This window comes from Aptenodytes forsteri, unplaced genomic scaffold, assembly GCF_000699145.1.
Source record: "Aptenodytes forsteri isolate BGI_AS27 unplaced genomic scaffold, ASM69914v1 Scaffold55, whole genome shotgun sequence".
NCBI classification, from domain to species: domain Eukaryota; kingdom Metazoa; phylum Chordata; class Aves; order Sphenisciformes; family Spheniscidae; genus Aptenodytes; species Aptenodytes forsteri.
Genome location: NW_008796063.1, coordinates 2,120,346 through 2,136,920, shown reverse-complemented (window position 1 = coordinate 2,136,920; position 16,575 = coordinate 2,120,346). Strand labels below are relative to the sequence as shown.

The window sequence follows — 16,575 nt, the reverse complement described above, 5'->3', positions numbered from 1 at the left end:
TTGGAAACACTCTCTGTGAATTAATAAATAAAATATTTCAAAGTATTTCAAATAAACCTTAGCCATGTTCATTAACCTTTCATACAAGCAGGTTTCAGGTTTAATAGCTAGCTTTGTGCTTATTTATAGGCATCTCCATTTTCAGTCAAGGAATTTATGTTTTACAGACTTCTTATTGATCAAAGTTACTACAAACTGGGTGGATGATCAAGTTAACAGGTGATCTATTTTTTCCCCTCTCTACTTAGAAGACAGACAATGACAAAGTTACTGTCACTGGGAAGGAGGAGGACTTCTGAAGTAGGAGTCTGTCTCATGCAGCAAACAAGAACATGAGGTCCATGTGGCATGATACCATGCTCCATCCTGTAGTGCTATCACCGCTGTATTTTAGTGCTCAGTAGAATAAAATGTCATTCTTAATAACTGCATGCATGCTTTCCTAGCATTTAAAAGTCTTTTGTACTATTCTACTTCAGAAAATTGGTATTTTGTGCACGTACATATATTCTGTAAAATGTTAGGTAGTTAGTTACCAAGGCTATCCAGGCGTAATAAAATAGTCTACCGCTAGATGGCTGTAGCACTTTACCCCCATACAGAGACCAGCCTTGGGTCTGTGGTCTTGTGTGTAAATGTTTCAACACATCCCAGTGGTAAATGCTACAGTTTCCCTTTGTCCGTCAAGACGACTCTAGTTCATCCGGCCCCGCAGCGATGATACCTGGCTAGGCAAGCAGTATACAACTACAACTTTCCACTATGTGCTTTTCATTCACCTGCTTCTCTATAGACTATCAAGGTTTGTGAATAAATGGCCTACCCCGGCTATGTGGCTATGCTGACAAGCAGCAATGCAGGGAACCGTAAAATATTCTTGGTATTAAAGTAATGCTCAGGTCATACATACATTTACCAGGACAGCAATGCGGGAAACTGCCAGCCATTTCAGATACCCAAGGGAAATGAATAACCACGGGGCCTGCTAACCGTCAGTTGGGACTGCACTAACAAGATGAAGGTGCGAGAAACTGCCAGAGCTTGTAGATAGTAACACAGGAAACAGCGGCTTCGTGGGTTGCTGGCTGAAGGGGAGTCACCGGGGCAACCGTATCATAAACACCAAAGAGGGATGTCACCAAAACCAGGGCCAGTAATGGAAGGTGTGAATAGGAGCTGGTGGCTTCTTTGGGAGGACATGAGGGTGGTAAAGGGTGGGAACCTGGGAGAGGAAAGGGGGGTATGAAGTGAGTGACATAATCAGGGCTGGCAGGGAGAGGTTCCCGTCGTTTGCAGCAGGACAGCGAGCCTACTGCTCCCACCACACTTGTGACTGACTTCTGGGACCTGGCAACTTTTTCCCTGCCCTTGCTAAGGGAATGTTTGGAGCACCCTTCCTAACGCTGGCATGGGGGACACTGTCACGTTGCCTTCTCCTCCTGCAACATCTGGCATAGTTGGCAGGATCCTGATCTCAGTAAGCGTAACTGGAAAAAACAAATCTGGTACAGAAGGCGTGTCTGCCAGAGGCATGGGGAAGCACAGATTGGGCAAGATAGCTGTTGGAAAGGTGGAGAGGGGATTGGGCAGGCCCCACACTGGCCTTGCCTGGCTGCAGTGGAGGTTAGGCTTTAGCAGAAGCTGGTTACTAAGCACTTCAAAACCGAGAGGCAGCTTAAGGCTAGCAGCCTGCCTTGTTGCAGGGGCTGCCAGGCAGTCCAGTCTTCATGAAATACTGTTTGGAAGTTGGAGAGCTGTTTTGAGAAACAATTCTTAAACTGTCAGTCTGTTTTAGCTGTCCAGCAGGCTAAACTGCAAATAAAAATTATAAAACAGACGTGATGAAGAGTCTTATTTAGGGAACCTACACACGGGATGAAGGAATCTCTGCACTTTGGGAGGGCAACAGCACAGCAGCAGCCCACCGGCCCTTGTGTGGAGTCACGAGAGATTGCCACTATTAACAAGGGCTGTGCTGCAATCCAGGTGCCCCCACTTTCTTCAGCCAAACCTCTCCTTGGCGTGTCTGGTGGACATGGAAATCATCACTTGATGGTTGAGAGTCACTCCTGCTCGAAGCCCTGTGGCAGCGGGGCAGAAGGACTCCCAGGTAAGGAAGCTGGGAGCAGCCCTCCTCCTGGGCCAGCAAGCTACTGTGACTTCCCTCTCTGCTCTGACAGCCCAGAAGGGGAATGGTTTTATGTCCCAGTTGGTTAAGGTACAGAAAGCAGTCCACGAGTCTGAAATGGAGGAACAGACTAAAATTTGGCAAATTCTCTTGGGGAAATTCAGTTCTAGTGGGGACCCTGAGGAAGGGCACCAGAACGGTGCTGTGCAGTGAAGTACCGTGCAGGAACCTAGGGCTGCACACAGGAGACGGGGAGAAGCCTTGTCGGGGGTGTCACCGCAGACTTGTCTGGCAGTCGCTGGACTCTCGGCTGACCCTGGTCACTGTCACCAGACCTGCTCTGCTGTCCTTGCTTGGGCATGGACACATGCACAACTCACATTGTGCTCATGTGCAAGCAGAGAAAGTGCTTGGGCTTAATTAGGGAAGGGAGGCAAGGCTGGAGCATATAATGAAATGAAAATAATTAAATGCAATCAGTGTGAACCATAGGGTCAAAACATTGTAGCATGCAAGGCCACCTTCATCTAGTTAACTCTATCAGAGTTGAGCAGATCAGAAAACAGTAAACATAAAAGTACCTGCAGCTAATAAAATGTTTGTAGCTATACTTTGTTAGAAGACAACAAAACATCCCCAAAATCACAGCTTTATTAATTTAAAAGCAAAACAAGGAAAAAATCTCATCATTAAAAAACATAAACCTCTTGCTTTGTAAATTTTGCAAATAGTGTCATTACTGGCCTGAAAGCCTGATTACCAATTACAACAGCCAAAACTGATAGCTATACTGTGCCAGAATATGCACACGTTCATAATCCAAAACATTTCAAAGACATGCTGAGTATCAAAGTAAGCATCTAACTTAATGAAATGACAGAATTTGACACAAACAGGTATAGTCAAGTCAAAAATGTTATAAATGAGTTTTCTTTACATAAGAAAATGAGACATTGTAAGTTAGTAGTTGCATTCACCCAGACATGGAATTTATCGGGAAAATTTACTAAACATTGTTACTACAGAGGAATAAAAACATATTCTTGACACTTACAAATCCTCATTTCCATAAAGCAAAAGTTTTATTGCCTGTATTTATATAACTAGGGTATCATACATTAAACCCCAGCTTACAATTATAAATGGAGAACATTTTGAAGAGCTCTTCAACAGCAACATGAAGTGTCCAAAAATACTGGAAAGAGAAATAAATATTCTAACAAGAAAAAAAAGTAACTGCTCTCCCATGCCCGCAAATATCAAGTACCTCTTAGATTTTTAACTTAAAAAAAGATCCTTGTCAATTAGGCAAGAATTTTAGATCAGAATAAATGTAGCAGATGTATTACAACATTAATGCTACATCAGAAAATATAACCCAAAGTCCTGAATGTAATCATGTACATCTACAGAAAACGTCTCCACGTTCTATCTTGTTGCAACTACACTGGAGCACTTAGAACTAGTGGTATATTACAATATACTCTCTTTTAAAACACCAATTTTCACAGTCCTGGCAATATGGTACCAGTTTATTGCTAGCATTCCATTTAGTATTTCATAGCACACAAGTGTTAAGTAACTCATATACTGTTTCTACTAGTAAATAAACACACACCAAGTAAACTGATGTTGTTATCACATACCTTAAAACAGGTTTTTTTTCCCTAATTTGTATGAATTTTGTTGCCTACAAAATCAAGGACAACAATACCGATTAGCTCCTAGCACAGTATTAGCAAAATACCGACTCTCTCTCAAGTTAATAAATAATCTGAATTCCAGCTGGTAACATATCCAGAGCTACTTCTGGTCAATGACCTAAAATCGTGCAGCCTTTTGGGAGCAGACTGGTGTCCGCCAGTGACCAGAAGCAGGATTTATATAGCTTGATTTCACACTTCCCAGCGTATTTCAGAAGTACAGGGAAATGCTGATTATCCAAAAGTCTTCAAATATTTTTGTAGTCAAAACTCAGCATGTAGTTTAAAACTTAAATATTTACAAGTCTCCAGTCCTTGAGATTTCAGATCTTCACAGTACTACGTTAAAAACTAATCAATCAAATGCAACCTCCTATAGTTTACCTGCACTCTGCACTGAAACAGACACATGACTTTTCAGGGAACTCTTCTGTAGGATATAGACATCGCTAGGAGGCACAACCCCCAAATTCTTTAGCATTAAAATTCACATCAGCTAGGTATGTAGGTAAATTAAATAAGAGCTTGAATTGCAAAGATATTGCTTTACTATTAACAAAACTTGAGAACAGAAAGAAATGGATTTGTCTTTAAAATAAAAATCTTTAGAATACAATTAACAGTGGCACTTTGAATGAACTTACAAGGAAATGATCATTTGCATACAAGAAAGTGTGATCAAACAATGAACAGAGGAATCCACAGCATCACTTTGCGATCTTCTGAAGAACACTCTTCAGGTGTTTATTTTGAAGGCCCACTTTCACAGCGTATTTGCTGTGAACACTGCTTTGTTTGGAAAACAAATAAAAGGGCCGATCAGCATTACCCTGAAAACCTTATTAAAGTTCTTTGGATTTTAGCAAATCCAAAGAGTCTGCAATTCCAGGGGTGCTTTTGAACTGAACTGCTTCCATCCTCTGAACAAGGACCACACACTATATATACCCAGAGGCTCATTTCAGGAATACCTGTTTCTACCAAGCACAGTCACACACACATCATTTTACTAATCTGATAGCAATTTATTTTTTCACAGTCAGTAAGTCACAAATGACCTTTGTCTAAAATATATGCTTGGACTATGATGGACATCCATTAGAGAGCCCCACATTTTCAAACAATATTTATGCCTGGACAGTCTCTGCCGGAATGAGATTCCCTGTTGTATCCAGCTGCATACACTTACAAGAGCAGGCAGAAACCGGGCACTCAGTATGGTCCCTAGATAGCAACAGCAGAAAAAAACAGGTAAAATAAAACTAACAAGAATTTTGTAATCTATACATTTAAGTATGTGCAGGGACACAGTACCTCAGAAAAACTCAGCTTCATGGTTAAGTTTTGCATATGCTCTAAACCAACAAAACATTATAACGATAGATACAGCAAAGAAGGCATGTCCTACTGAGCGCAACATACACATGTTAAATAAGAAAGATTTTAACATCAACTTACCTGAACCAGCTAAGCATATGCCCAGCATGTCCACCATGCCTACAGTTGTGACACCAAGTAAACCAGTTGTTGAACTGGGCTAACTTCTTGTCTTTGCTAAGATCCACTTTTTCATCTGACTTGGATCCTCCTGTGCAGAGGCAACCCCCCCCCCAAATATGCTTGTAAATCATTATGCTTCATTTATATTTCAGTCCCAGTAACACTATTAGAATAAATTTGAAATTAGGAACATTATGTGAAGAAGTGGCCTGATTTTAAAAGAGAAGTCAGTAAAATTATTAAGAACTGGTGGAATGCCAAAATAAGAATTATATTCCTGAGCTGTTGTTTCACATCTTACGGACGTGCTAAACTTGCCTATTAAACAAACTTTACAGACAGAATCTCTTTCAACAGTGATTTGTGTTTCAGTGAATTATGGGCCTGTTCTACTGCACATGAAATATTCTGCTTTAGAAAAATCAACAAAATTAAGTTATGAATTGGAACAATTACAATATAGAAGTCGTAACAGATCAGTGAAAGAACGAGGAGATATATAAATAGATGACATGAGCACAGCTGCTCATGGCTCTAGAACAAGAGTGACCTAAAAATACGGACAAAATCAGTTTCATTTAGACCTTGTATAATGCTGAGCCCAAGACATTTAGAACCAAAAGATTCTAGTCATAATATTTCTTAGCTGTGACAGCATGACCCATACATTCTTTCATACTTAGTGACAGAAAGTATACCACGTTATTCTCTTCCTCTTCCAGCTAAAAATCAATTAATTTACATTCCAAGATTTCTGTAGCATCCCTACAATTCATCTCAAGAAAACACACTTACCATTTCTTACAGTTTTAAAGCTCACAATACTGACCACCACAATAGTTGAATCTTTTCATCTGTCCAACCATGGAATTTCACTGACAACCTCAGTGGGAAAACTGTCAGAACCAAGTAACTGTGCATACTGTCTGACACCAAAGAACTGAGACATAGGTTTCACCATAAAATCAGATGGGATGTAAACGAGTTTTCAATTACGGTCTTCCTCCCTCAAAATTACAAGTATGAATATTTACAGTATGAGTACAAATAGAAAGAAAAAGGTGCAACAGAAGATCTTCCAACAGGATCTGCTAATTAGGCCTCTAACTAGTACTCTAGCTGAATAACTAAAACCCATTGTGTCATACCTGGACAGCTGGAAACTGGTGTTCCCATATTTATCAAGCAAAGTGCACAGCGAGGAAGGGGTTTACGGCAACCAGGACAGCTTGTAACTTTCGACTTAGTTGGTGAACCACTAACTCCATATTGGCTAAAACCTCGCCCCTGATGAGGAATAGCTGAACAGCTGTAAGAGATCGATTTTCCACAGAAATTGCAACTCACAAACACCTAAAGAGAACAAAAGCCCATTAATTTTTTGGTTTGGTTCCATTTTTGCTACACCCATGAGTGAATTCGTTCAAGCTAGCAAACACTTATTTACCAGATATTCTAGAGCATGCCCTGGAAAGCCAAGGCTACTTGTGAAGGAGTTCCTAACATCTTGGCTTATAGATGTGGCACACAGTCCCAAGAAGTAGGCCTTAATGATGCTCACTTACCTCAAGAGCACATAAAAACATGCACAATTGCTAAAACTTGGAAAGCTATTATTTAAGATAATAAAAAGCTATATCTGCAGTAATGGAAGAAATTAAGTTTACTCTACTCACTGTATAATTAAACCTGGTCTCTCCCTCCTTATAGTCAGGTGACCCACTCTAGAGTCCCCAACATGAGGATTTTCCTAATAATCTTCATCTGCATACCTTATGCCACAAGTTGTGACTTCATACCAAGGAGCACATATTTTAAACTCTTTAGGGGCTCTTTATGTTGATCACATAAGGAAGGAGCAGTAAACTCAACTCCCTCCCACTCGGAGCAGTACGGATGCAGCTCTTCTTAAACAGCTGTGATGGATACATGAATTAAAAAATAGCCTCCTTAGAAACCCTTGAGCCCCAAGGGTTGTAACGCACATACCTAGCAGACATGAGAGAGTGGAAGGTGCTGTGGTTAAATCATGTTGGCGAAAAATGCCACCAGATGTTAAGTAGACAGCATTTGGACAGGGCGTTAGTTTTTGGTTTAGCTTATGTTCAGAACTGATAATGAAAGTTGCTGCTGTCCACTTTTAGTTTAAGATTCAAGGGCTTCAAAATAGCTTCAAGGTTTGCTTCAATTAAAACCGAGCCAATTTGAACTGGTTCTTGGTTCAATTCCCTGGTTTCAGCCTCATCCTCACCCTGATGCTGAATTTAGCTGGATGGTACATCTCTGATTTTGTTTTTCAACGTGGGAGGAAAAAAAACCCAGTTTCCCCAGAAAAAGTGTTGAAAAGTTACAGTTTCTGAAAGACAACCTGTTATTTGAAAGAAAAAGGTTTAAGAAAAGAAAAAAAAAGAACACAAATAAAATGGTAGGGAACTGATTTCCTAGATTAGATATGAAGAAATGTAGATTTATTTACCATATTTCTGTACTCTCTATCAAAACAGTTATCAAGTCCTTTCTAAAAAAATATTTCAAAAAAAACCACAGCTACTTTTTAGGGCAGCCTTAGCTGAAATCTTTCTTTTGCACATGAATCCCCATGAAAGCCAAGGTGCAGCCAGCAATTTTTTTCTACAGAAGTACCATGCGACCTTCCTTTCTGGACTGGTCATACTTCATACAAGAATTACATTTACCTGTGCTAAAGGTTTTGAACTGGGATCCAGCTTACTCCTATGGATATCAAATTCTGCACGTTTATGCCAAAATCTCCAAGCATCTAAAAGATTCCTGTAGTTCTCGATCCAGTACTGAACCCTCTCATCCTTAAGTACATCCGATGGAGAACCCTAAAGCAGGCAGGAAAAAATGTCAGACTCACACTGAAGATACACAATACCTATTCTTCACTTTTTCAAAAGACTTTACAAAGCGTACCACAAGATACGAGAAATAATACAGTGTAATTCGCCTAGAAAAAGATTAATTTTCTGTTAAACTATAATGCGAGTTTGATAATCATTTTCTTCAGTCTGCCTCTCTGGTTGAAAATAGGAGGATATGGCAGCACAACTAAAAACTCCTGTCTGTCAGATGAAGGATTATAAAATTCTGTCACATATCACAGTCTATCTCATTGTTATGATTACATATGCAGTTAAACACAGTGCTGGCAATCGCTGCAACTGTGTGAGGGCCAAGACAAGTCCATCATAAAAAAAGCCAAACCCAATGCCTACAGACAAACAAAAAACCTCACCTCAGTTCTCTTATCAAAATCCCGGAAGCAAAAGAAAAAAATGACCTGTCACGAAACACACCAGCAATAAGCAGGGGAATGGATTCCCAGTTCAGCTCCTGAAAAGGTTCTGCCTCTTTCCCCTACTATCTCCTCAAGCTACCTCAACCAGAGAGAGTGAAGATACATGCTTATAGTTGACATCGAGTGTTTCTGATGATTCCGCAAAACAGGCATGATACATATCGTCCCAATTTATTATAGAAAATACTTTTTAGTTCACAAGATTCAGTACTATCTATACTGCTAAAGAAACTACGTGTAGTTCTTCCCTATAAAGATTTATTCTGGAGTGAAACACTAACCTGTAGCATGCAATAGCTTGCTGTCTGGACATCTCCAGTTCTGTCAACATAACTTTCCATCAAGTCAACTCCATCTTTTGTCAGCCCTGTTAAGAGTATTCCCTCCAAATTCCCAGCATCTTTCATTTCATTCGTCAGCTTTTCAATAAACCTGTTCAGCTATAAAAAGAAAATTTACTTAACTTTTGCCGTCTGTTCATCCCTTCCTAACTCATTTATGTTGGCATATGACAAGACTTTTCATGATTTGAATAGCTTTCTTTAAGAGTGTCTGCTGCTAACAGAACATGCTGCTCGCTGGATGTTATGCAGAAAAAGTTATATGGCTATAGCCACTATATTGCAAGAATTCAAGTATTTGTCAACAAACTTTAAGCCTCCTGATAGGGAGTGCAAAGAGGGAGGTTATGTATTCTTTAAATACTTCAGTGAACTTAAAAGAAAACATTCCTGCTGTAAAACCAAGCCTTAATTCGAGAGAACGTAAATAACTGGAAATAAATACTGAATAAATACAAATACTCTCCAGTAAAACAGACATACAGATAATGCAATAGCATTTAACAAACTAGCATGTCATGAATACTAATAAAAAACCCAAACGAGAAAAAAAATAAAAATCAAGCTGAAGGTACAAACTGAAGACCAGACTATACCATACCTTATATCCTACTGTGATGAGAAAAACCAAATCACCCATGACTCATTGCTTCCACTGTCCACCCCTCCACCCCAGAGTTCCTTCTGCCTCTAAATAAAGCCCAGCTTAACAGTTTGCTTAAATGTGCAACAACAAACTTACCTGAGCATCACTGAGGAACTTGCAAGCAAATGCCACTCTGTCTCGTACAGCTACGTTATTTTCATACTTTGGAGAGAAAAATGGGAATACTATCATCACATGCAAGTTTCCGCTTTTTCAATACATTGTTTGTAAAAGTCAGAACACTTGCACTATTGTATAACTAATACTATGAAATTGATTATGTACAAAGAAAACCACATCTGAAGAAAGCTAACGCTAAATATCAGATCAATCGTTTATACTCAGATACAGGTATCAGAGCAAGACTGCGGCTACTGGAACAATGTACTCAAATGGCAGGAAAGCCTGGTACAGCACATCCTACGTGGTTTATGAAACTCTGGAAAAAGAAACTTTGCAAGTCATGTAGAGCTGGGCTTAGTGCTTCTAGCACATATAGCCAGTCTCACCAAGTCACAGGGGGAAGAAAAACAAACCAACCTTCACTTACCATATTTACAAAATAACTAGCCTAACCACTCAATTCCTTCCTAAAATCACAACTAAAAGTTAATAACAAAACAAACAAAAAACCAACCAAAAACTAACTCCAAACACCCAGAAGATGGATTTCTCATAAGTATATTGGCACTCAAGGTGCAGGAATGCAATAATATTTACTTTCTGCTTTTTAGTCCTTTTACTGGATGCAACACTGAAGAAAAAAAATCTTTGACTAGATTAATTCCGGTACTTAGCTGTTCCCATATTTTTCCCTCCCGATATTCTCAGAATAGAAATTGTGATTGACATTGCCAAAACAAGGAGATGTGCTTGGCAAAATCTTTTTCATGCAAACTTCAACTGGTCTCACTGAAGTAAAAATTAATTAAAAAAAAAACCAAAACACCTTATGATCTGTCAGTTTCCAATTCATCAATAAAAAACAACTATAAAATTATTACCTAACATCCAGAGAACAAGAATATTCTCTCTTGAAGAGAGAAAAAAAGATTCAGGTTTCTCTCCTCTGGGATTCTTAGGGTTTTTTACTTTTTTTTTTTTTTTAAATACCCTAAAAGCATTGTATTATGACAACTCTGTTTTCAACAGGTTTAGGCCAATTACCCTGTTACATTACAGAGTCCTCCCTTGGGCTAAATAATTCCTACTGAATCAAGTATTTCTGTTGTTCTCTAACCAAGGATTAAGTATCTTACTCCTCCAAAGGCTCAAAGTATCTCATGTAATTAAACATTTAGTTTTCTCTTCACATGGCAATTTTATACCAATTTCAGAAGATGTGAAACTATTCTGTTTACTGTTTCAACACAGTGAAATTATTTTAACAAGTATTTTAACAAGGAAAAATAAAATACAATTCAATGCAAATATAGCTTGATGAAAGTTCTGCAAACTCCCCTGCACTTATTCTGCTTTGTGCATTTCCATTATTAACCTCTCTCCCCTTTTTCCCCCCCTGCTTAAATTATTTTGATGATGTATTTCTAGTGCTTTAATAACTCCATGCCAAAAAAAAATTCCTCTAAAAATGTGTGAACTAAATTGGATATTTTGGCTGCTTATGCATGTTTTGTTCACTAATGTAACATTCACTAATATGAGATGTCTGCCAGCATCAGGAGAAAATAATACATTCTAATCTGATTAATTCATGGAGTATATAGCACTTCCCCTACATATGTTTGTGTGTATACATATATGCACCTATTACTTAAAGGAATTTTAACGTAACAGAAATTTACTCACCAAAACACCATCATATGAACCAGACTCACTTGTCAGGAAGGCAAACATAGCACACAAGTAGGGATTGTTCAGTTGCAGTCTTAGAGTACTGCACATTTCTCTCCAAAGTGAGTTCTTCTCATCTGTGTAGCCTGATAGAGCCATTGCTACTACATTAAGGTTCAGATCACCTGATGTATGAAAAACAATCAGTGAAACAATATTCAAGTTAAGGACTTAAAAAAAATCCAATTAAAACTCGAATTGAAAGCATCAGTTTGAAACAGAATGTTTTGTCAGGATGCAAGACAAAATGCAGTAGAATTAACACTAGCTAAAATAAGCGTGCATACACCAACATTTATTAGTTTCTGCTTTAAATGCCTCTGGTCAGGTAAGTTAGCTCTAAAAGTCACAAGCCCACATGCATGACAGCCTGAGTTATACTTTAAGCAACATCACACTCGTTCTGGTATTTTGAAATAGTTTTGAACTGCTAAATGTGTTCCTATCACTATCATAAAAGATTGTCATTACCATAATTCATACCCACAAGAAGTGAAAAGATAGGATTGTATATATAGCCATCACTTAATAGACCTAGCTGGAGGACGACAATTGCATATAGCAGCTTCAAGTTAACAAGTTTCCTAAAAACATTAAATCTATTTCATCTAAATGCTCATTCTGTCAGAAAGTTCAATTTTATTTTTTAATTTGAAGATAGCATGTCTCCGCTCTGAACCTTCCCTATGGAAAGCACACACACACTTCCCCCCACCAAAAAGGGGCAATATTAAAAATAAAAGAACCTTAACAGCTCCCTTCGTGTCTTACCTAGCCACTTTAGTGGCAAGACAGTCTCTTACATTTAATAAGAGAACACATATGCAAATCGGAGTTGTAGGAGGAATGCTGGCAAGAAAACAGAAGAAAAACACCTCCATCTCCTGGCTCCAGTATCTTAACTTTTCCCTTATACGTTGCAACTCTTACCAAGCAAGTTATTCCAAAACAAATGTTTTCCGCAGACCCTGAATATTACATTTCAGTTATTCCACAGCCATCGCACTGGTGGAAAGCTGCATACAGCCCAATGGAAGCAGATATACATGACATCTAGCGAAGACACAATTCCATTAAAATAAAAGAATCCCACTAGTTCCGAGTGTAACACCTTCTGGGGTACCTATCAATAGGCAATTCTGAAACATACAATCTATTTTACCTAGACAGTAAGGCATATGATAGCCTGAGGAGTGAAAGACCAGGATTTGTCAGATTCTCAGGCTCCAATACAACCACTTCAAGCAACTTTTTTATAAGACAAAAAAGGCACCTTTTCCATACCATCTTCCATAATTCTGTTTACAGAAAAAAATCTACTAAGGCGATATAATGCCAAAATAAAAGATACTAAACACAATACGCACCTTTCCCCGAGGAAGCCCCTTTATTTAGAATTTGTATTGCTCGCCGTATGTCCAAGTTGAAAAGTGCTACAGCAGCAGCTCGCTCCCAGTCTCCTTCCTGTTCCAATGAATTTAAAAAAGGTTCCACATCTAAGTCTGTTCCTTTCTTTATCCACCCACAGAGCTGCAAAGCCAACGATCTCTCCTCACTCAGATACTGAATAATATCTGCCTGTCTATCAGATCCACTCCTGCTGTGCCTGAGGTTCTCTGTTGTTCCTAGAAATGGGAAATAAGTTAAATTATGCTTAGATCACAATTTAAATTGCAATCGCAATGCAACGCTTTGATTTCAATCATAAAGCAGAGTACAAAAGCTGAGTATCATATTTTAGTACTTTAAATCAACATGACTAAAAACTCCATGGTAAGGAGCAGCATACACAAAATTATTTTGACCTGCTAAAAATCACGCATCTAAACTTGACACGTATTCCCCACTAAGTCTTTTTTCTTTCCTCTACCTCCTAAGATTCTGGAGGTTCTTGTTACAGTTGACAGGAGTTACCAGTATGTTCAATTTGAAAATACATAATACACAGTCAAGCACCTGCTCTACCAGTTCTCCTCTTCTTAGCAAGCATCAACATGCTAGAAGCTTTCCCACCACTGAAGAGTTATTTTTTGCTCCAAGGAGCATAAATATTAATAAGACACATAATGAATAGAGAAGGGAAGATTCAAATAATAGATTATACTAATAAAAACTTCGCTGAGCATGACAGGCATAATGTGATGCACTAGGGGTGGTTACCACTTCAGAACAAGACAGCTTATTTAAACATAGTTATACAAATGTGCTGAGTACCTTAGCAGTGACTACAGTAAAGTCAGCTTCCTAGAACTACACCACTATGTGGAACTTCAAAAAATGCAATAGTTACGTGGGGAGCAAGAATTTTCAGCGCCACAGTCAAACCCCAAACATTTGAAATAGTTCAGTTGAAGATTTACCTCTGAGGATACTTTGTTTTTATGATTACTGACTTTCCAGGAACACTGAAAATTCTGCAAATTACTGTAATATAAACTGTTAACTTTCATATATTAAAACACAAACAGAAATACTTTGTTTCTGTATTTTTAAATAGCCTCTTTCAACACTTTTTAAAGACAAACCCATGAGTGCATCATTCTGTAAACATACCACAATAGAACTTATCAAAGTTGGAACATTCTTACCCAAAGATGACTTCACAATTGATTTAATGCCAGCATAAACTAAGGGACCTTTGTTTCCTGTAAGCTTTTGATCCATATCTTCAGTATACTGCTTCATAAGTATTTTCATGTATAGGAAGCTTAATTTTTCCCAAGTGTTTGAAAAAAAAATTTTTTTTTTAATTCAAAGTCACATCCTATTAACATACGCAAAGTATTTACAGGATGTTGCATTATATTTAAAGATTTTCATGCATTTCATATAACTGGTTTGCATATAAAGCTGTATTACTTCTTTAGGATATAAACTACAGTAAAATAAAGGATATAATGCAGAGTGTACCAAAGAGATTTCAGCTGAGGATCTTCATTTCCAGCTAGGAGGTGATTTCTCCAAACTTGTTCAGTATCAAGACCATACCTTGACAGAGCTCTGAGCCGCATTTTGGTTGCTATGTCTTTTTCCAAGGAACTAGCCTTTCCTTCTTCTGTACACTCATATAAATGTCGTCCACAAGCCCACATTAAGGATGTCACTGGACTCCACGCAAGAGAAATTCTTTCAAAAACTGTGAAGTCGGACATAGTCCTGTTGGGAGTCACTACTACCATTCGATTTTGACTTGTGGGATGCCAGGCAAACGAAGCAATGTAGTTTTCGCACGGTTGGACGCTTCTTTCAATTATTGTTGGCTCAGTTTCATCTCCAATAGGGGTGGGAGTATGCTGCATGTCATACAGTCTAATGATATTACTATCCCTTGTTAAAGTAGCTAACAGTCCAGTTCTTGTTGGACACCACGCGACTTTTGTTAAGGGTTTTGGTTGCTCTGTCAAGGTCAAAACAGGCTTTTCAAACTTCCTTAAATCCCATATGGCAACCTGGCCTTCATAGAAGGAAGCTACACGATCGTGGAAATAGGGATCGACAGTCACTCCTTGGACAGCCTTGGTGTTTACAAATATTTTTTGGCTTGTGTTCCTCAGATCAAAGATAGCCAGATTTCGATGCATTCCAGCTAAAAGCAGCTTCTGATCCCGTGGAAGCCAACAGAGAGAGAGACAAGCATCGTTCTGTCCTAATTCATACAGTGGCTTCGTTACTACCAGTCCTGCTTCCGGATCTCCTGCTGAAAGTCTTACCTTCTCTGTAGCAACTGCAGTCTCTGGGGCATATTTGCTACTGATATCCCAGATCAATACTGAAAAGTCAGCCCGATGTTTATCTAACCCGGCAGCAAGCCAATTACTATCTAGTGGGTTCCACGCAAGGGTATTGCACTGCCGTGCGTGTTTGGGAACAAACTCTTTGCCTATCAAATCTTTAGATTTTGAGTTGTGATCTTGACCGAGGCTAGTAAGTACCACTCGACCATTGGCCTGTCCAACAGCAAGGAGACATTCAGGATCATACTTTGGATACCAAGCCACACATTTCATATACGGTGTATCTGAATTTATTGACAATAGCGTAGCTGTAGTTTCTTCCGATAACCGCAAGGACCCTGCCTTGAGTTCTGAACTTACAGCAGAGTCAATGTGGTAAAGGCTCAATTCTGAATCGCATACAACAAATCTGTCAACGTGGTGCGGGGCCCACAGAATATCAGGTTTGGAGCCGCTCATATTTAGGGTAAGTTTACACACAACTTAAGCTCTTGTAAGAAGATTCAGGTGATATCCATGCATATGGAAACTGTTGAGAAAATAATTTGTAGGAATGTTATCAAAACCCAAATTCCTTTGTAATCTGAGACCATCGTTAAACAAACAAAAATATGGTTTTGGATGACTTGTAGCCCAAGGGTTTAACACACATACATTTCAGGCCAAAACCTTAAGCATTCTCTGCATTACATCACTTTCCCCACAGCACACTTTGTTTTTGCTGGTTTATACCTACTGAGACAGAACCAACACAGCCACCTACAAACTGACAACAGGATTTGCTGTGTTTACAACCACCACACCGGGATTAAGGAAGAAGGGATTAACTGAGATGTGATATGGCATGATACGTGGGTGTGCTGCTGCCACTCCCTAAAACACGTAGAAGAAAATTTCCCTGCCTAATTGAAGTGCACTAATTGACAAAAATTAGAGTCTGTTTTGTCTGAAGTCTGTTCCAAAGCCTAGAAGGGCTTGCCCTCTTTGAAGATTTCCACAGAAATACAACTTTCTGCTCCTCATCTTATTCTACTGCTCCTAATCCCACTTCGTGCCCCAACGTCACCTTGTCTTCGTTCGTATTTGGCCTAGCAGCATTCATAAATGAACGTTACTGTTAAATTCCATTTACACTTTCGGCAGCTGCATGCCCGGAATCATTACACGCGCCTCTACGCAAAAAGACCCCACAAACCTCGTCTGTAATTGCAGACAGCGCCATACCAGATCGGGAAGCATGAAAAGGGACCGTTGTTTGCTTCTCCCGGGCCTCCTTCGCGTGTCTGCTGGTCACCCCCCAGCCCGGCTCCTACGCGCTCCGGGGGGCGCGGGGCCCCCCGGCCGCAG

At 39.2% G+C, this 16,575-nt stretch overlaps 1 protein-coding gene across 1 annotated transcript; it reads right to left on the bottom strand.

Moving 5' to 3' along the window:
• Positions 1-2,764: 2,764 nt before the first annotated feature.
• Positions 2,765-15,752, bottom strand: MIOS (meiosis regulator for oocyte development). The gene is made up of 10 exons (XM_009286355.2): positions 14,391-15,752; positions 14,083-14,181; positions 12,862-13,119; positions 11,450-11,619; positions 9,737-9,802; positions 8,935-9,093; positions 8,028-8,180; positions 6,480-6,684; positions 5,290-5,419; positions 2,765-5,055 (listed from the first exon to the last, which is right to left on the bottom strand). Exons 1-10 carry the CDS (start codon positions 15,685-15,687, stop codon positions 4,959-4,961), a joined length of 2,634 nt encoding a protein of 877 aa, XP_009284630.1. The 5' UTR covers positions 15,688-15,752; the 3' UTR covers positions 2,765-4,958.
• Positions 15,753-16,575: the final 823 nt, after the last annotated feature.

What these genes read in the sequence shown, in the direction of transcription:
- MIOS (XM_009286355.2), bottom strand. Translation starts at nt 15,687, where the DNA reads ATGAGCGGCTCCAAACCTGATATTCTGTGGGCCCCGCACCACGTTGAC. An exon ending in AGTTCCTCAGTGATGCTCAG is followed by an intron (nt 9,094 to 9,736) that starts GTAAGTTTGTTG and finishes TTCTTTTTATAG; the next exon opens with CTGAACAGGTTTATTGAAAA. An exon ending in CAAGCTATTGCATGCTACAG is followed by an intron (nt 8,181 to 8,934) that starts GTTAGTGTTTCA and finishes TGCCTGCTTTAG; the next exon opens with GGTTCTCCATCGGATGTACT.